Source organism: Anser anser (assembly GCF_964211835.1).
Source record: "Anser anser genome assembly, chromosome: 4".
Taxonomy (NCBI): Eukaryota; Metazoa; Chordata; class Aves; order Anseriformes; family Anatidae; genus Anser; species Anser anser.
Genome location: NC_139724.1, coordinates 61,263,043 through 61,284,450, shown reverse-complemented (window position 1 = coordinate 61,284,450; position 21,408 = coordinate 61,263,043). Strand labels below are relative to the sequence as shown.

Genomic DNA, 21,408 nt, shown 5'->3' with positions numbered 1-21,408 from the left:
CATGTTTTATGCACAGTATGTTCTTGTCCCAGAATCAGCTTATCTAGGAATGATAATCATTCCTACTACTTATGAAACAATGTGTTATTAAAATGTGGCAAAAAAATATTCAACTATATCAAATATTCATATGAAAATGAAATGAAGTTGATAGTTTTAAACTGAAAAATAGAAAACCTGTTGGATTTAAATTTGTCTGTGTTATGTTTATTATCTTCATGTCATTTCAGTAAACCTAGTTTGGTATGTTATACTTGACTGCCCAGTTCATTAATCTTCCATCTTTAAAATCTCACTTTCTGAGATTTTAAATCAGAAACTAACACATGCATTAACTTCAAGCATGTATCTCACTTTTTAATAGTGTGCCTTATATTCTTCATTCCATTTTCTGATTCATATTTCTTGAGTAAAAATTGGGACATACTTTATTGAAGTACTTAATGTAACATTACACAGCTATTTGAAATGACTCCTGGCTCTTTAGAGCAAGTCTTAGATACAAGAAGAAACAACATCAAGAAGGGAATCACAAGCTCTAATGAAATCAATCACATACATCTTAATAAAAAGAAAAACATGTGAATGTATGAATTAGTAATCTTTTCCACTCATTTTTCACAGAGTTCTGAGCATTCACTCAATCTAACATATGAGAATTCCCTGCAGAAATGCCATTAGCATTAACAATGAGAGTTGTATGAGTAAAAAAAAAATAAAATAATAATAATCAAAAAATAAAATAATAATCAAAACAACAACAACAAAATTACATACTATTTTGATAATGTGAAGTTTCCAGTCCAGTGGGGATTTGGGTCCCAGGGAAGGGATAGGGTGTGTTTTGAGACTTACCATTAGTTCACTAACCATGCAGCTATTGGTCTGGTTGATCTTCTAGTGGAAAAAAAACTATGAATAACCTATAAACTGAATAAATGGATCATTGGCCCAATCCTAGTTGCTCAGTTGACAAAGGAAATATCCATCAGTATAACAGAAACCTTGGATTATTTTTCTCAGTTTCAGCAACTAAGCATAATTGATTATTTTTAGTGTTCACAGCCACTTAGCACATCCCTTAACTTTCTGCATTACTCATAAATTCCAAGAACTGTCAAAATGATTCATGAGGGCTCTCTAGATTTTAAGACACAAGTTATTCGATATAATGTCAGATAATGAGTAAGCATGTATAACTGGCAAACCTGGATTCCATGCATTGTAGATTCTCCAAATAATAACATGATTAAGCTACATAGTTTTTAAATACAAAGTCACAGTAATGATTTTTTTTCCTCAAGTTTTAAATAATTCAGTAGGTCCTTAGCTTTGTCATAAGCACACTATTATTAAGAGGCACTGTGTTATCCAACTTGCTTTCCTGTTTCACAGATGTGATTGCACACCTGGATACGTAGGTGAACATTGCGATATTGACTTTGATGACTGTCAGGACAACAAATGTAAAAACGGAGCACAGTGTACTGACGCAGTTAATGGGTATACATGTATTTGCCCGGAAGGATACAGGTGAGGAAGATCTGAAGACAATAAAAACATGTATGTCTTTTTAAAAGTCACATTTTATTTTTTTGAAATACTGATTTTTCTATTTGTATTTAGTGGCTTGTTTTGTGAGTTTTCGCCGCCAATGGTTTTACCTCGCACCAGTCCTTGTGATAATTATGAATGCCAAAACGGAGCCCAGTGTATTATAAAAGAGAGTGAACCAATCTGCCAGTGTTTATCAGGCTACCAGGGTGAGAAATGTGAAAAACTGATCAGTATAAATTTTGTCAACAAAGAATCCTATCTACAAATTCCTTCAGCTAAGATACGCCCCCAAACCAATATCACTCTGCAGGTAAGATTGCTTCTTTTGCAGATTCTGATCTGGAAAATGGTGTAAATGATCTTTCATAGTGTGGAAAAATACCCACAATGGATTGGCTCACTTAAACAGCTTTTCACAGTTTGAGCTAAAAATATATAAGAACACGCGAATAACTCTATCATACTGAAGTAGATGGGCTTATTGATTGGAAGAGAAAGAATTTTGTCATGTTGTCAATGAAGGAAGAATTTTACAGTGAAGTAATAGGCTATAGCAGTAAATTCAGAAATTCACTTACTACAGCATTTTGATTTAATATTTTTAGTTCTTTCTAAGTGTTTCTTTCTTTTAATTAGATTGCCACGGATGAAGACAGTGGGATCCTTCTCTACAAAGGCGATAAAGATCATATAGCAGTAGAGCTGTACCGTGGTAGAGTGAGGGTCAGTTATGACACAGGATCTTATCCAGCCTCTGCAATTTACAGGTGAACACAGATTTAAAAAAAAAAAAAAAAAAAAGTAACTGAAACAAAACATGTCTTCATTTTTTATACCAAAATCACATATTTTGAATAGATGGTTAAAAGAACTACTACATGCAATTTAATGTATTGTCAGATATTTCATAATTAAAACGTATTGCCAAAAGACATGATTTTGCTTGGAAAATAACTCTAATGCACATATGTCAAAAAGATAATACATTATTTGATCCATTAAAACTGAGTTAGCCTTTCAGCAGAATATTTATACATTTGTGTAAAACTCACATGTGAAAGTGTTGTGTTTTTTTTTTTCCCCATGATGTTACTGCCAAGTAGTTTTCTAGTGTGCAGGGTAAAGTGCAGAACTATACTGCATAAGCAGAAATGAAATGGCAGTTTAGTTTCTCTTCTCTTCTGTGTTAGGCAGTCTTAAAAAGTGGGACTTTTCCCTGGCAAGGGAGGAGAAAGCTAAAAATTTGATTCTAAAAAAGGCACTACCTTTGAAAAATAAATGTTTTTTGCTTCCAAAGAGATAGATTTTTGCATCAAGAGATAGAATCCACATCTGTTTCTTAAGTCAAATTTCTCTGATTTTCTGAAAAAAAATACTAACTGAATTTCCCAGATTTTCTTGTCACTCATTTTAAGGATTTGCATACAGACATTGCAAGAGTGAGCAAAAAGACAACAGGCATCACTTCGTCATTGATCTGCCTATTGTTACAAATACATTCAGAAGTAATTGGGGAGTATTAATATTAGTTTTTCCCAAATCTTCTTTTTACTGTATTTACACATCTTGCATTGTAAAACTATTATCTAGTGAGTATTCGCTTGCTGGAGATTCTAGTAGCTGACACTGTTCTGACATAACATTGAAAGTAAATGATTTTTAGAAATGGTTACACCCAAATGGCAATATAAAATCAAAATCTTAAGTCTATGTAGCAGGGAAACAATGCTAAACTTTCTTAGGTAATAACAGCAAGGGAACTGTGGTTTTAGTAGTGTTCCACAGGAAAAAAAAAATAAATACAATATTAAGTTGATTAATAAAATCATATCCTTATACAAGAAGGATCTGAAGATTGCTTCTGTTTTCTGATGCAATATATGATTTAAAACGTTGTTTACAGTTCCATGAGATGGTTTAACCTGTGGAAATACTATATGTATTTTAATTGTATCTACTGTTGTATATTAAAAATAGGATTTGACTTTACAGAGGATTTAAGTATTTAACAGAAATTTAAAATTGCAAAAAAGAATAGGCAAGCTGTGTTTCACTAACCAAAGATGAGATGCCTGAAACAGAGGTCAAAAACAAACAACAACAGAAAGAGTAGAGAGATTAAACCAAGTTAAAATAAAGTTTTACTATATAAATGGCAGTCAAGAAATGGTGCGTTGAGAAGGAGTCAAGTGGGAGCTGTAAAGCCTGCAGAGGTGCTTGTAGTAGCAATAAAACAAAGTTGCAAACAGATGATTTAATCATGATAAATATGGAGAATGAACAATAACAGCAGTCTAGCTTTGTAGAGTGAATGAGAACTGCTTTACCAATGGGAGTTGACGGCAGAAAGAGCCATCATCCCCAAAACACTCGTAAGTAAATATGAGTAACAAGATAAGATGATGGCAGTGTCTAGATCAATAATGAACATTAATTCATTGGAGATGGTTAATTTGGAAAAGTTGATCCGCTTGGGTTTTGTTCGGTCTAGACATCAATTTTTAAATGATAAATGTTTTTGTTTGTTTGTTTTTAATATATGTGTATATATATATATATATATATATAAACCTCTTCATTTTGTAAAGCAGTTTTCATCATATATTTACTGGAAATATGGGAATATTTCTTCACAAATCATTATTCTTCTACAGAGTTCCAGAAGCTTTAAATCAGTTTTTGTTACAGCTTTTCATTAGGATCTATGCATTCAGCTCTTAATTCTCCAATGGGAAATGGGCTAGAAGTAATGTAAGTGCATTGGCAGGAAATATTGCACAGATATGCTTTGTGTTTATTTCCCCTTTAATTTAAACCACTCTTAGCTAGGAGAGCTCCTCTTTCTGCAGTAAATTTTTACCAGTGAAACAGTTAAAAACTAGAAGCTTTTAATAAACACATGCTCTGTACACATTATGTTTTATACTTCCCTGGAATAATGACCTCTTTCTATAAAAACACGTTCTGTGTTGCTCTCATCATTTTAAATACTGTAGTGTGAAAGGTTGATAAGTTGTAAACTAACATAAGTTGCCTTGGAATAAGAACATTATATCTGGGCTTCTTGTTTACTTGAGCCAAAAAGTCGTATCCAATTTTAATTCTTGTAACTTTTTTTTTTTTTTTACTAGATTCATTGAAATGTGTTAAATTTATCCTGGCACTTTTCTTATTGCTCGACTACAGCAAGCAACCTCTAATGATTTGAATAGACCATACTCTTTAGGAATGATAAACTCCACCTTTTTCTTCGCCACACTGAAACTCTCAGTCGGTCCGCCCTCCTGCCCATTCTCAAAAACTGCTTATTCTGCCAGTGTCTGCACTGTGTGTTTGTCCTTTCATGTAGAGCTCAGCTTATGTAAAACATGCATGCTACCATGCAATCTTATATCCATGTGGGTCTGGACTTGTCTACATAGCTGAAGTTGGTAATAAATAGCTAAGAAGCAGCTTAATGTATCACAGCTGTAAACGACTATGTGAGTGCTTCTGATCTGTTCCAGGGCAAATGCAGTTAGGTTAATTAAACCATCATTAAAGATGTTATAAGGTAATTTGTTTGATTTTTGCCCAGAGATTTAGGAAGATAATCCTTTTCCTCTATACTGGTTTTGTAATAAGAAGAGCTCACTGTCTATATGACTGTCCATCTCAGCATAACATCATACAATTGGTTCATTTAATTTACATTTCAAAGGCTTAAGCTAACCTATCTGATGGCATTCTAAAGCAAATAGATGCTGCCATGGGAATGGTTATGGCTGGTCTCTGGACTACAGCTCATTGTCATAACTTCCATACAGTCATACATTCAGCTCTTAACTCTTCAGTTAAAAATGGGCTAGAAGTAATACGAGTATAATGCTGTATTCAGACCTGGAATTACTCAATTCAGAGACTTGCTTCTCTGATGTGCCTAAACTGTGCTCAAGTGCAGAGTAGCTACCCTGCACTTAAATATTTGCTGTATAGTATTGACGCTAATAAGTACAGACAGCCATTACTTGTACTTAGCAACATTAATGTGTAGGCATGTCCTTGCACAGCATAAGTACCACACTTGAAGAAAGTCTTCTCTGTATGAAACATTTCAGGCATTCTCCTGATAGTGGGTTCATATCTTGTTAGTCAGCAGAAGGAAATGGTATACACAGGCAAAACAACAGCAACAACAAAAACACCACAACATTCACAGTACAAGCCAGAAACTGCACACAGAAATAACCAGGCCTAATAAACACTACAGATTATCTTACTGCTAGCATCAGTAGAGCTGCCCAGACCAATGATGTGATTTTCTTTGGCAGGCCTAAAGTCAGATGTTGTTCCATATTCCATGAAACTATAGGTTTATATATCACTGGAGTCAACTCAAGCCTTCATACTTGCAGAATATGTAAACTCACTACTTTGCAACATGTAGGATACATACACACATATACTGAAAAATCGCATCGTTGTGTAGGAAATACAAACTGTTTTTGTGTTTGGCTTTCTGCCTAGTAAATGTATTTCAACTCATGTTTAGAATATCGTCTGTATTTTCACAGTTCATGATTTGATGAAGACAGGAATGACAATGAAAAGTGGCTATTAATAACTACAATACATATCACTAATAGAGTGATATTGAAGGAGTATAACATTGTATTGGCTCTTATGCATGCCTGCGTGTCCTACTATAACCTAGTTTTCCAGAAACTGTACTCCTGGAGAAGTTTTGTTCTGAAATTGTATTAACAATTAAAGTGAAAGAAAATCAGAATGGTTCTAACCAGAATTAAATGTATAATATTTATTTTGCAGTGTGGAAACTATTAATGATGGCAATTTCCACATTGTGGAGCTGCTAGCCATGGATCAGATTCTGTCTTTGTCTGTTGATGGAGGAAGCCCCAAGATAATTACCAATTTGTCCAAGCAGTCCACTCTGAATTTTGACTCTCCACTGTACGTAGGAGGTAAGAGAATCAGCTAATTTAGTCTGGTAATATACATTAATAAATACATAGTAAGAGACTTATTCATTGAGATAACATCTTAAAATGAATTTTGAGCAGTTGGTCTCAATAGTTTCAATATTAACAAATAGTACTGGAAGAGTAGCTAGTACTCTGAAAATAAATAATGCCCTTATACTTTGAATTTACTTGAAAAATGAAGCATGTCCCCATAAACTGTATCTGTTGCTATTTAATCAGTATGGATATGTGATGCCCACTGGAAAATTCTGTAATTTTCTACTGTTCATTGTAGCTTTTTATTGTAATGAAGAAGTGCACATCATTTAGCTACCCGAAGATTCAGTAATGCCTATTCAGAAAGTGTAGAATTGTAGCATTCTGTTTTGGTCATGTTTTACATTTCTATTTCACTGTACAGGTATCTGCAGGAAATGATAGCAAAGTATAAAGTCTTGAAGTATAATTTCCGTCTTGAGATCTTATTGCTTAGGGCTGATAAGAGTTACTGGTTATTTGGTTTGGTAACAAGGGAAGAGACTGGATAGTTGCCATACAGTATGTGGCAGGGTTGTTTGGGGAGTTTTCTGGTTTGATTTGGTTTGGTATGAGAAGAAATCATTCTTTCAGTAAAACTGGTATTATGTTATTGTGTAGATAAACATAGAACATTTCTGATTATTTTCTGTGATTTACTGTATAGAACTATGGATTCAAGCCCATTTTTAAACAGCAGTTTTTGCTGAATTTTTGATGGGCCTGCATAACCTAGGTTAAGAGTCAAAAACTTCAGCCACCACTTTGTGCCTTCTGACCATCCTGGGTAGCAGGTGTCATTCTTAATGATCAGAGCTTCAGCATAGTTGTTAAATAGTGTCAATCTTCTACCAGTCTTCAACTTCTACTTAGTTTAACCTCACACTCTTACAGGAGACTTCTAAGGAGTCTCCTTCTGATCTGTTCTTTCTGTAAGAAGAATACATACTTTCTTTGTCTTTATCATTGTAATGTTGTCCAATTCTTAAGAACTCTTTTGTGTCTACGTTTTTTTGACTTGAGCATGTTCACTCTGTGCAAAAAAAAAAAAAGGTTATGCTACCAATAGTACGTTCATCAGTCACTTATTTTCTCTATCAAAGGTGTTATTTATCATCTTTCTAAATATTCTAATATTTCTAAATACAGAAGACCTCACAGCAGCTTCTTAGATTTATTTGTAATGGGAAAGACAAACAGAAATTCCTTTCATTCTGATCGAGAATAGTCTATTTCTCCTATAAAACCAGAGAAACAAGTGCCTCAGTTGCAAGTGATGAGGGATGAGTTTTGTATCTAAAAATCACCACTGTTTCTTTGGAACACTTCAGGTTTTTTGTCACATCTTTTTGGATTTGGTCATTGCCTCCTTCCGTCTAAGATGAAAAGAAGTACAAGATATAATTCAATATTACTCATTGCTCCTCATACCAGCAAAGAAAATAATTGATGTTATGAAATATATGAGCTGCCTTTAATATTGCCTTGTATCACACATCTTCAAAGGAGGATTGCGTTGTGGAAGTGTACCTATTTTTTCACCTGCATCATTTCACCTGCATCACAAGTCGATGGGGCCGGATGACATCCACCCGAGGGTACTGACAGAACTGGCAGAGGAGCTGGCCAAGCCGCTTTCCATCATTTATCGGCAGTCCTGGCTATCAGGGGAGGTCCCAGTCAACTGGCAGCTAGCAAATGTGACGCCCATCTACAAGAAGGGTCGGAGGGTAGACCTGGGGAACTATAGGCCTGTTAGTTTGACATCAGTGCCAGTTAAGCTCATGGAGCAGATTATCTTGAGTGTCATCACGCGACACTTACAGGGCAACCAGGCGATCAGGCCCAGTCAGCATGGATTTATGAAAGGCAGGTCCTGCTTGACAAACCTGATCTCCTTCTATGACAAAATGACACGCTTAGTGGATGAGGGAAAGGCTGTGGATGTGGTCTACCTTGACTTCAGTAAGGCTTTTGACACCGTTTTCCACAACATCCTCCTCAAAAAACTGGCTGCTCGTGGCTTGGACTGGCGTACGCTTCACTGGGTTAGAAACTGGCTTTATAGCTGGGCCCAAAGAGTTGTGGTGAATGGAGTCAAATCCAGTTGGAGGCCGGTCACTAGTGGAGTCCCCCAGGGCTCAGTGCTGGGGCCAGTCCTCTTCAATATCTTTATCGATGATCTTGATGAGGGGATTGAGTGCACCCTCAGTAGTTTGCAGACAACACCAAGTTAGGTGCATGTGTCGATCTGCTCAAGGGTAGGAAGGCTCTGCAGGAGGATCTGGATAGGCTGGACCGATGGGCTGAGGTCAACTGCATGAAGTTCAACAAGGCCAAGTGCCGGGTCCTCCACCTGGGGCATAACAACCCCAAGCAGCGCTACAGGCTGGGAGATGAGTGGTTGGAAAGCTGCCTGGCAGAGAAAGACCTGGGAGTACTGGTTGACAGGCAGCTGAATATGAGTCAGCAGTGTGCTCAGGTGGCCAAGAAGGCCAACAGAATCCTGGCTTGTATAAGAAGCAGCGTGGCCAGCAGGTCTAGGGAGGTGATTGTCCCCCTGTACTCGGCTCTGGTGGGGCCGCACCTCGAGTACTGTGTTCAGTTTTGGGCCCCTTGCTGCAAGAAGGACATGGAGGTGCTCGAGAGAGTCCAGAGAAGGGCGACCAAGCTGGTGAGGGGTCTGGAGAACAAGTCTTATGAGGAGCGGCTGAGGGAGCTGGGATTGTTCAGCCTGGAGAAGACAAGGCCCAGGGGCGACCTTATCGCTCTCTATAGGTACCTTAAAGGAGGCTGTAGCGAGGTGGGGGTTGGTCTATTCTCCCACGTGCCTGGTGACAGGACAAGGGGGAATGGGCTAAAGTTGTGCCAGGGGAGGTTTAGGTTGGATATTAGGAAGAACTTCTTTATGGAAAGGGTCGTTAAGCATTGGAATAGGCTGCCCAGGGAAGTGGTTGAGTCGCCATCCCTGGAGGTCTTTAAGAGATGTTTAGATGTTGAGCTTAGTGATATGGTTTAGTGGAGGACTTGTTAGTATTAGGTAAGAGGTTGGACTGGGTGATCTTGGAGGTCTCTTCCAACCTAGACGATTCTGTGATTCTGTGATTTCTGCAGTGTTATTTACATAGTGTTCTGTGTCACATTTTTTGGAAGGAGAGATGGTCCTGTATTCTCAGAAGACACTGTGTGCTTCCTTACTTTATTGTCAACATCCATTTGTTGTTTAATGACTTCTAAGACCAATTTTACAACTTCTTGAAAATTAAGATTAGTACAGAATGATTGCCCTGTCTGTTGTGGGCAACTTTTAATGAAATGCCAAGTACAAACATTTAGTGCTAACACTTATTTGTTGATTTGTGACATATGGTTCTCTTCCTTGCATCTTCACCTTGCAGGTCTGTGTCTCCATTAGAAGAATCACATTAATATGCATCATCCTCTTGAAGTATCAAAAGATTTTCAGAAATTACCTTTTCCTACAGTGGTCTGATTCCTAAGAGCAGGAGTTTTTTTCATCATGAAGCATATGCTTTAGAGATGTCCTGCATTCCCTCTATTTCTGTTCTTCACCTTCAGGCTCCAAGCAGAAAAATACTTTCAGCTATTGTAGAAAATGTTGGTCCAAAACAGAAAGAAAATCACTATTAGAAGAGTGTTATTACAAGATGAAGAAAAAAAAAAAAAGCTTTTATGTTCTTTATGTTTTTATATTTATCATCTTAAAGTTTTTCAGATGGTTAAGTTGTTAAGTTTCACTCTTTTATTTTTATGTTACTCATCTTTTTGAGATTCATTCATTTTTTTTTTGTACCCAAATCTATGTAGAATTTTTAAAGAATTTGATCACACATTTCCTTCAGTTAAGAACTCAAATTCTCACTAGAATTTTATGCAGTATTCTTATCTTTGCCAAAGTCTTAGTTTGACACCTATATCATCATGTAGCTTACACTTACTCTTATCACCTTTCTGTTAAAATGGCATTTCTGGTAAGCATCACCTCAGCTGGCAGGATGAATGAAATTCAGACTTGACAGCAAGTCCTTGTATGGTTCTCCCACTCTCTTTTGACAAAGCTATTCTTAGGTCACAATTATTTTGGTTGGTTGGGAAGGGGGTAATTTAATCTATTTTTTACAGAAAGGGGGGTAATCAATTTATAACTTTGTATATGTGTGTGCGTGTGACATTTTTTTCAACTCTGTGGCTCTCTCTTGAGGTCAGACCACACACTAGATATTTTTCAGTCTTTCTATAATAGATCTCAATAAATCTTACTGAAAGCTTATGGCTTTTGGTAAGAAGTCTAAAGGGAGAAACTTTCTTCTCTCTTCAACAGGGTCACAGGCTTCACTGTTCACTTCATATTCTACTTTCAGAAATTATAGCGTATTTTACTAGTTGAGAGTGACATCTTGTTTCACAGAAGTCGCTATTTCTGACACAGGTAAGGCATCAGCTGCTTTTCATTTGCAGCTGCTCTGCTCTAGCAGCTTCTTAATGAGATGCTCATTTTCACAGAATCACACAGAAAGGTTGAGGTTGGAAGGGACCTCTGGAGATCATCTGGTCCAACCCCCCTGCCAAGTAGGGTCACCAAGCGCATGTTGCACAGGATTGCATCCAGGCAGGTTTTGAATATCTCCAAAGAACAGAGACTCCACGACCTCTGTGGGCAACCTTTTCCAGTGTTCTGTCACCCTTACAGTAAAGAAATGTCTCCTCATATTCAGATGGAACTTCCTGTGTTTCAGTTTGTGCCTGTTGCCTCTGGTCCTGTCACTGGGCAGCACTGAAAAGAGTCTGGCCACATTATCTTGACAACCACCCTACAGATATTTGTATACATTGATAAGATCCCCTCTCAGTCTTCTCTTCTCCAAGCTAAACAGGCCCAGCTCTCTCAGCCTCTCCTCATATGACAGATGCTCCAGTGCCGTAATCATCTTTGTAGCCCCCCGCTGGACTTGCTCCAGTAGCTCCATGTCCCTCTTATACTGGGGAGCCAAGAACTGGACACAGTACTCCAGGTGAGACCTCACCAGGCTGAGTAGAGGGCAGGATCACTTCCCTCAATCTGCTGGCAACACACTTCCTACTCACCTCCAGATACCACTGGCCCTCTTGGCCACAAGGTCACAATGTTGGCTCATGGTTAACCTGCTGTCCACCAGGACTCCCAGGTCCTTCTCTGCAGGGCTGCTTTCCAGCAGGTCGGCTCCCAACCTGTACTGGTGCATGGGATTATTCCTCCCTGGGTGCAGGACCCTGCATTTGCTTTTGTTGAACTTCATGAGGTTCCTCATGGCCCAGACCTCCAGCCTGTTGAGGTCCCTCTGAATAGCAGCACAGCTTTCTGTGGTATCAGCCACTCCTTCCAGCTTTGTGTCATCCACAGACTTGCTGAGGGTGCAATTTGTTCCATTGTCCAGGTCAGTGGTGAATAAGTTGAACAGGACTAGACCCAGTACGGACACCTGGGGGACACAGCTAGCTACAGGCCTCCAAGTAAACTCAGTGCCACTGATCACAACCTTCTGAGCTCTGCCATCCAGCCAGTTATCAATCCACCTCACTGTCCATTCATCCATCCCGCACTTCCTGAGCTTGCCTATGAGGATATTATGTGTCAAAAGCCTTACTGAAACCAAGGTAGACAATATCCGCTGCTCTCCCCTCATACACCCAGCTAGTCATTCCATCATAGAAGACTATCAATTTTGTCAAGCATGATGTCCCCTTGGTGAACCCATGCTGGCTATTCTTTCTTATCCTCCATATGCTTGGAGATGACCACCAGGATGAGTGACTCCATTAGCTTTCCGGGGATGGAAGTGAGGCTAACTGGCTTGTAGTTTCCTGGGTCCTCCTTCTTGCCCTTTTTGAAGATTGGGGTTACAGGGGTTTTCTTCTAGTACTCAGGCACCTCTCCTGTTCTCCACAATCTTTCAAAGGTGATGGAGAGTGGCCTAGCAATAACATCCATGAGCTCCCTCAGCACTTGTGGATGCATCCCATCTGCGCCCGTGGATTTGTGAGTGTCAAGTTTGCCTAAGAGATCTCTGACCTGATCCTCTTTGACCAAGGGAAAGGCCTCCTTTCTCCAGACTTCCTCCCTTGTCTCTAAGGTCAGAGATTCCTGAGGGCTGGTCTTAGCAGTGAAGATTGAAGCAAAGAAGGCATTCAGTAATTCTGCCTTCTCTGTATCCTTTAAATTTAATTCTTTATATTCTGCTTTCTCTATATCCTTCTCTGTGTCCTTTATTTTGACAGTATTATTGTATGCCTGTTATTTAATAGAGCCCTTACCATCTGCCTCCTTGGGCAGTGGATTTGATAATTCACCTGTAGCAGGTTCTGTGACCAAAAGCATAAAGGAGGGTGGAAAGGAGGGACAATGCCAAAGATGCTCTCTTACCTTTCAGAAAATACAGCTGAAATACGTCTGCATCATTTCCATGGCAGTTCTTTCCCAAACGATAAAGAACTTCTGTTTAAAAATTGTCAAAGAAATATTTCTAAAGAAAAGGAGAAGCATTTGCACACATTTTGGTCTTCTAACACTTGCTAACTTGCTAGAAGCATAAACTGTACAGGCTAAAAGCTTGCATATATGTTTCAAAATGTCTTCTGCATTAGAGATCATAGAGAAAAAGTTCTCTGAAACATATGTCATATACCTCATATTATATTGTGTGATATATTCTTATATGCTTCCCAGAAGTCATATCTAAATTTCCTGACACTTGCATATATCTACTTTAGCATTGCATTAATGCAATAATTAATTTTGCAATGGATAAATTCAGTGCATCTATTCTCCTATTAGGTACCTGAAGTCATATGCCTATATATTTGCTGAGCATTGCTTTCAAGGGAAGCTTTGGGGTTAAGAGTCCATGATGACTTTGCCTTGACTCTGAATTTTGGAAATACAGCACATAGTTTTGAGGGAATGAAAATTAATGATTGTTTGCAGTCTGAGTCCTTTAATATAATAGCCCTAAGCCTATGTTACTTAGGTGATAAGATCAGAGAAGATTAAGCCTTAAGCAGTATAGATACGATATTATTAATTCCTATAACTGTAGAATAGCCCAATGAAATTATAATAACATGTAAATGAAAGGCAGGTCTACTTCATTCAGTTGCACAGCCATTCCACAGTACTCTTAACTGTTCATTCTGAGTAACTGTATAAAAACATTAGAAGTTTACAGGGTTAAGCAGCAACAATGCAGAACATTAGATCTTTCTCTGGTTGTTATCTTACTAAGTACCAGAATTAAAACTGTTAATTTTGCTTATGAATTCAGCTGTGCAGCTAACGATCATATTTGTTTTCAGGTAACCAAATTTTTTTTAATGCTCAATACACTTTGATTTCCTTTACTTATTAGTCTCAGGAGGCACTGAAGATTTGTGCATTAATTATTTGAATTTTATGTCTTAAGGACTAATTAATATAGGGCAAAATGTTGGCAATAAGTTTAAAAAAAATAGAAAGGCAGAATAATAGGAGAAAAAGCTTTATTTTTAAAAGGAAACAATGTTTAAGAGTAGTGTTTGTCTGAATTGTCATAAATTACTAAAGTAACCCAAAGGAATGATAACTAAATTACATACATGTGACTCCTGCTCCAGTTCCACCTCTTACAATTATAGACTACAAAAAAGGAAATATTCTGAAAATAATGAGCATTTGCACTACCTAGAAATATCTACAAATAAGTATTTTGATATTGAATTATTGTTATTATTGTCTATCTTTGATTGCAATGGTAATAACAAACTATGAGTGACTTTTTTATTAATGTTCTTTTAGGGCACGCTGAACAAAAGTATTTTTGAAAGTAATGAAACCTCCCTCACTTGAGCGTTTCTTTTAAAAAATATTCACTAGCAAAATTTCACATTTGAAATGTGTATGCCAGCTCCAAATTGATGACCTGGTCCTACTAAATTCTTCTGGATTTGAGCATCTTAGCAGTTGATGCATGATTTTTGTAAAGTGCTAAATTTCAACAATTTTTTTTTTCAAGATTCAGACAATATCTTAGACTTAATTGCATTACATCAAAAACAGTCATGTACTCAAACCTTTTCATAGTTGTGAGCTTCCTGTATGAACTCCTATATCCATCTCTTTAGTTGGAGCTAAAGACTTACAGTTTTAGAGTTGGTTTTCATGCATGCTTGACAACCAGGATGTTTTCCAAATGCTAGCTCATTGCACATTGTTGTAGGCTGACTATCTGCACAGAATTAATTAGGAATAAGTATATTTTTTAATGTATTAAAAAAAATAGGGAAAATGGTATGGAATGGAAACCGTACCAAAAATGTATTGATTATTTGCTATTGTTCATTTCCTAGGCATGCCTGTGAAAAATAACATTGCAGCTTTACGCCAGTCTCCAGGCCAGAACGGCACAAGCTTCCATGGTTGCATCCGTAATCTGTATATCAACAGTGAACTCCAGGACTTCAGAAACGTGCCACTGCAAGTGGGAATTCTGCCAGGTTGCGAGCCTTGTCATAAGAAAGTTTGTGTGCATGGAACATGCCATGCTACCAGCCAGTCAGGCTTTTCCTGTGAGTGTGAAGGAGGATGGACTGGACCGCTCTGTGATCAACAAACTAATGACCCATGTCTCGGAAATAAGTATGTCCTTCCTCAAGACAGAACAATAGTGTAATATGCATATAATTATCCTCTTATATATGTTTTTTCATAAAAGTTCACACTTTTTTTCAACAAGAAACAAAATATGCTGAGCATGTAAAAGTGAAAACAGCATCCAGATTATAGTGTATTCTTTCTGTAAACTTAATGGAAAAGTTCCCTGTTTAGGGGAGCAGATACACACATCACACTGTAGTTCTGCCTAAAGCCTTAACATGGGATATGATTGGAGGCTGTGCTCTTACATGCTTCTGTACTGGCTAGTTATGTAATGAGTTACGGTGATGCAAGTGCAACTATTGGTATGATACTTAACACAAAAATAATTTCAAAGAATTTGCAAATGAAAAAAAATGATTATAATTGTATAGAAATTAGGAAATACAATTCTTATTATTATTCTTTAAAGTGTTGTAAAACCTTGATACAATGGATGTTTCTAATAGTTTTCATATTTCCACAATACTGCATGTTTTGGCTGAAAAATAGCTTTCTACCTTTGTGGTAAACTTCTGTTTAAGTATGTGTGTGCTAATTCTTTTTGTAGACAAAAGAACATTTTATGTTGGACATTTTATCTATGTTTATAGAGAGGGTCATCTATATATATGTGTGTATCTATATAGAGATATGAAAGTATTTATATGTATGTGTATTTATCTTATCGATTTGCTACAGAGACAAGTAAAATTTCTTGGCTCATGATCTCCCAGCACAAGAAGATCAGAAACTTCAGAAGTTCAGAGTACTTCAGGTTGTGTTGGTCACGCACAACAAAGATATCATTCTGTCTACCCTTACCACTGTCCCGCTGTCCTTGCTGCAGTTTGGCAAACACCTTTTTTTTTTTTTCTTTTTTTTTTTCTTTTTTTTTTTCTTTTTTTTTTTTGTTTGTTTGTTTCCAAGGGTAAAGTAGTCCAGCCTGGACTTTTTTAGTGCTCTGGCCTATATGGTTTTTGACTTTTGAAGACCAGTGCCCTGAGTTTGCTAGGACATTCTAATAAGGCAAATTTTGACTCCAATATAAAATTACATTTAAGTAATCTTTTGACATAGTGTGTGTTGAGAGTCTGACCCTTTAAAGCTTTATACACTAGTTAGCATGCTTTGTTTACATTGGTTATGGACTGTTTCAGTACTATTGAGTTTTGAACTCTTCCCAGAGCCATATCAGTGAAATTTTGAGGCATATCGTTGTAGCACTTCATTGTCTATGAATCTTCTTTCTTACACTGTTTGCTTTTACAGTTGCTTAAGAAAGAAAGAAAGAAAGTCACAGCAGGTTAAAAAATATAAATGCAGTGTTTATCACATCCATGTTATACCTTAGGAGTCAAAAATAAGGATCTGTACCATTAAGTTCTATAATAAGAGAACACAGATAATTTCTTTGAAATACCCTTGAAAAATTAGATTATATATAGATTCTTAAAACTATATGCATCTATACCCAAACTGAGTACTTCTTGCCCTGAATTACAAAACTTGGCAAGTATCAGATACATACAGCTTGGAATTTCTTTCATGGATGGAATTAAGTGAGCACGATATTAGTATTTTGTTAGCTCTTGTAAGTATTGTTTTTGTTTCAGTTGTATATAGTGCTGTGAGCTTTTAGCAGAGAAAGCCAAACCAAAATTCTTTACTTGGAATGAAGGAGGTTTCTGTTCTTTAGTTTCTGGGGGATTTGATTTCTTGATGCACCTCTAAATCCTGCCTATTGAATAGGTGCATTTTGTCTGCTTAGTACAATAAGATGTTCCACTTTATCTGAGAAACAGAGTTACTACTGTGATCTCTGTTTGGAAAATGTAGGAGATCTTTTAGAGATCCTTGCACACCATAAAAAGCTTAGGACTTTGATTTATTTTACATAAATCAAGATGCTTGAGTTAGGAATAAAGTGACCAAAGTTTGCTCGATAGTTGCTTGCTAAAGGAAGAAACACATTTCTGAAGAGTAAATTAGACCTCAAGTGGTCTAATCACCTTATGGATAAGCTTGTTTTTCTTCTTGAGTGTGTGGGGAGCCTATGGCAATTACAAATCTAACGAGTGCCTGACATAGGTACCTAAAATTAGATAAGCTGAAACTGTGCCTGAGAGTTTGCACTTAGCTTGATGTTCCTTGCAGTACGGTCTGAAGATGAATTTTTTTTTTAATGAAATTCTTCAAAGAACAGGTGGAAGCAAAAGTAAAAGATCTGGCATTAGCTAAGATTTAATCATCTTTAAGTCAAGAAGAATTTTACCAAAGATCCTGACACAGATTGCTTTGATATCTAAAACAGCATGCATAGAATATGACATGATATCAGTGTTGCCTGAGTAGCTTCATAAATCAGATGTCCTGAAAGTGTTTCATATCTACAGTGTTTAATCCCAAACTGGATATGTGGATGGAGGCTGTGTGTTGCACCATTTGAAAATCCTGTGTTGAGAAGGTCTTCCCATACTCTTTTTCTTTCCAGTTAACACCATGGTAAAGCACTTGGGCAGAATAAAGGGTACAGATAGAGAATTGTGGCGTAGCTGTCATCAGTGAGTGGAACTTGGTGACATTTATAAGCTGAAAAAAGGTTTTTAATAGATAATTCAAGTTTGTCAAAGTTAAAATATGTTGTGCGTTCTTTTCAATTTTACCAAAATTCTTACTGTACTAAAGGAGTAGAGTACAAAGGAAAAAGCTTCCAGATATACTATTATCTAAAAAATTTGAAAATGAGATGTTCTTACCAGAACTCTTCTTTTACTATGATATGACACTTTATATAATTTTTTCTTAATCTTCCATATTGAAACAAAGTATTTTATTTTAGATTGAATGTATTTTTTTTTTCATCCAAAGCTTTTCACTTATTTATGTGGCTGCCACAAACTGCTAAGGAGTCTGTGGGCTCAGGGATCTTACAGTACAGAGAGGAGAAACATTACAGTGACAATGACCTTGAGTATCAGGATTGCATTCCTTCCTGCAGAGGAATCTTTGCTGTCTCCTTACAAAACAGTACATAGAAAACTTGTGTGAGGCAACAGTTAAAGGAAATGACATTATTTCTAGGAAGAAAGTTATTGACCATGTGCCACCAAACGAACAAAGGGAAGTGTTATTATTGCAAGTCTTTGGTGATGTTTTCAGAAGATCAATTTCCCTAATCCTCAGCTTACACCTAGGAACAGGTAATTAGACATCTTTCTTTTGGGAAACGCCACCTCTCAGAGAAGTAAGACTAGCTGTGTGTTCCCATACTGTACAATCAGAACTTAAAAAATGCAGCTTAACTCACAGCCTTTTTGTCTGACAACAAATTTGAGCCTGCCACAAATGTTTGCAACAGCCCAATGGAGAGAGTAGCTAGTTTAAATCATTTGGGTGAGACCTGATAATATGCAACCTCATCTAGTGTGAGTTTCTGCACGAGTGCTAGATGAGCACTGCCAGCCATTCGTGAACACCTGGCTCACACGTTAGATGACCATGCCAATGGCAGTTTTCAGTGCAGACTACTGCATTCGATGGGGGGGAGGGTGGGTTAGGACACATGTTCAGCTTTGAAATTGCCATTGCTTGGAACAGAAAAATTTTAGCTAGGAAGTATCTGACCTGTCTTTGTGCTGGGAGCCCCATGCTTCATGAGTGACAATATGCTTTTATAAATGATAACAGAATTTCAGGTGAGTATCCTTTTCTCTACTTAATTCTAATGGATTGCATTTGGGCTTGATCTTGCTGTGTTCTTGAAAGCATGGTACAAATTTAGGTAGACAGGAAATGCTGAATTTAATAACTGTGGACTATAAAATTCTTCCATAACACATCTACAGTGGTTGTTTTCTGCTGAGACAGAGTTCTGTACTGCAGCTTGTTTTGTGTAAACCTGCATACCAATTATAAGAAGCTTATAAACCACTTCACTGCATCTCACTGAAAATGTCCATTAGAAAAAAAAAAAAAAAAAAGCAATTTCTTATGAGTACAGTCCAAAGTATTTGTAGTTAATGTTGCTTAGCCTGAACTTTGATGAATAATTTATTTTTATTCTCTTGGGCTTGTTTCCCCTGTAGATGTGTGCATGGTACCTGCTTGCCAATCAATGCATTTTCATACAGTTGTAAATGCCTGCAGGGACATGGGGGAGTCCTCTGTGATGAAGACGAAATGCTGTTTAACCCCTGCCAATCCATCAGGTGTAAACATGGCAAATGCAGGCTTTCAGGACTTGGGAAACCATATTGCGAATGCAGCAGCGGATACACGGGGGACAGCTGTGATAAAGGTAAAAATAATAATAATTTAAAAATCATGTTATTGTTTTGGTCTTAGAAAAAAGGTTTGTTTTATTAAAACATGAACAGCCAACATTACCAACTTTTTTTTTCCCCACAATGCACACATTTGTTGCTTTTTTTTGACCATAAGACTTTATCTCAGTGAGAGAAAAATCAAACTTTTCCCATGAATTTATTTACATTTTGAAGATTTTTCATCAAATGTTTTGCTGTGAAAACATTTTTTTTTGCCTTTGTTCAGAAACACATTTTTACTATATTTAACTATTACCTTTTACCTGCTGTATCTTTCTGTATTTATTGTTTCTCTGCCTTCTGCAACTGAGAAGCCAAATCCAATGATTCTGCTCCTAGTTTTATCACAAACTCTACTTTTGACCTCTCAGCTTCAACTGATTTATCACAGCGAATTATGCAGGTGAGATGGATGAAAACAGGATGACTTTTCCCCCTACCTTTTTCTTTTTCCTTTGTCTATCAAAGCTCTCCCTCTCCCTCTTTCCCTTACCCCAGATGGCATTTATTTTGTATTGTACATAGATCTGAATAGAAGAGAAGAATATGGTTGTAGAACTTTAAACAGATGTCTCATTTTTAGCTGGTTTTATACCTCAGTAATTTATGAAGTTAGTGGAATGTAACTTGTATTAAATAACAGATTGAATAATATTAAACTCCAGGTCTAATAAATTAAATTGCATGCTCTCTGAAATATTTCCCTATGGTAAATAGAACCAGCTGCTAGCAATGTAGGAACAGAAGATGTGTATTTTCATAAAAGAGGAAAAGATTTAAGCTTCCAATTTTCTTGTCATTGTAATAGCTTTGTATTTATGGTTTACATATACATAATATAAACTTTACTGAAAATAGGAGGTATAGGAAATAAAACTCAGCATTAATCAAATTATGTTTGATAGAACCACTAGTTCCCATTATGGAGCCTGAGTCAAACTTTAAAATATCAATTCCAACCACAATTAGAAACACAGCATCTTCTTTAGCAACCTCAACCCTTCTGTGACCTGTATCTCAAAAGTGTATCTCTTATTTTAAATGTTGTTTTCTGCAGAAATCTCTTGTCGAGGGGAACGAATCCGAGATTACTACCAAAAGCAGCAAGGGTATGCTGCGTGCCAGACGACCAAGAAGGTATCGAGACTAGAATGTAAAGGAGGATGTTCAACCGGGCAGTGCTGTGGACCACTAAGGAGCAAGAGACGGAAATACTCTTTTGAATGCACTGATGGGTCGTCATTTGTGGATGAGGTTGAGAAAGTGGTGAAGTGTGGCTGTACAAATTGTCCCTCCTAAGTGTCCCTGTCACACTTGTCTTTTGAAAATGTTGTATACTTATTGACCGTGTCGGACTAATTAATGCTTCATAGTGGAAATATTTGAAATATATTGTAAAATACAGAACAGACTTATTTTTATTATGAGAATAAAGACTTTTTCTTCATTTGAAAAAAGATTCAAGTGCTTGAACTGAGACTTCTCATAACCAAGAGGAGCTTTGAAGGAAAAAAAAAAAAAAGACCTGGTAACATTGCAACAGTGATGGGAAACTTAACTGCTTTTAACACGGATTCTTCTTTATAACATGCTGAAGATACACTGACACTATACATATTGACTTTCAACTTAACAGCTCAGAGATGAAATGTTGGCCAGAACATGAGGCTTGTTTTTTCACTTTCGTATCAGTATATTTTATTGTCTTGACAGATCATACCAATCACTTACCTATGGATGAGGATGCATTATGAGTGAAAAGAATCAGATTATACAGAAATAACAATTGTATGAAATACATTTTATCTTTGGTATTATTAAGCATCTTGAGAAGATGGGGTCACATTTAGTGGATGGG

At 37.0% G+C, this 21,408-nt stretch overlaps 1 protein-coding gene across 11 annotated transcripts in view; it reads left to right on the top strand.

Annotated features, from left to right (window-relative positions):
• Positions 1-21,124, top strand: part of SLIT2 (slit guidance ligand 2) — a 263,097-nt gene extending 241,973 nt beyond the window's left edge. For 7 of the 11 annotated variants that reach the window (XM_083833918.1, XM_083833911.1, XM_083833919.1 and 4 more), the window contains 7 exons: positions 1,396-1,533; positions 1,627-1,867; positions 2,194-2,324; positions 6,367-6,521; positions 14,937-15,225; positions 19,311-19,522; positions 20,608-21,124. In XM_083833918.1, the coding sequence (XP_083690044.1) occupies positions 1,396-1,533; positions 1,627-1,867; positions 2,194-2,324; positions 6,367-6,521; positions 14,937-15,225; positions 19,311-19,522; positions 20,608-20,849 (1,408 nt within the window). In that variant the 3' untranslated portion in view covers positions 20,850-21,124. Of the gene's footprint in view, positions 1-1,395; positions 1,534-1,626; positions 1,868-2,193; positions 2,325-6,366; positions 6,522-14,936; positions 15,226-19,310; positions 19,523-19,864; positions 19,954-20,607 lie in introns of all 11 variants that reach the window. The other 4 variants (XM_083833917.1, XM_083833920.1, XM_083833921.1 and 1 more) reach the window with 3 other exon arrangements.
• Positions 21,125-21,408: the final 284 nt, after the last annotated feature.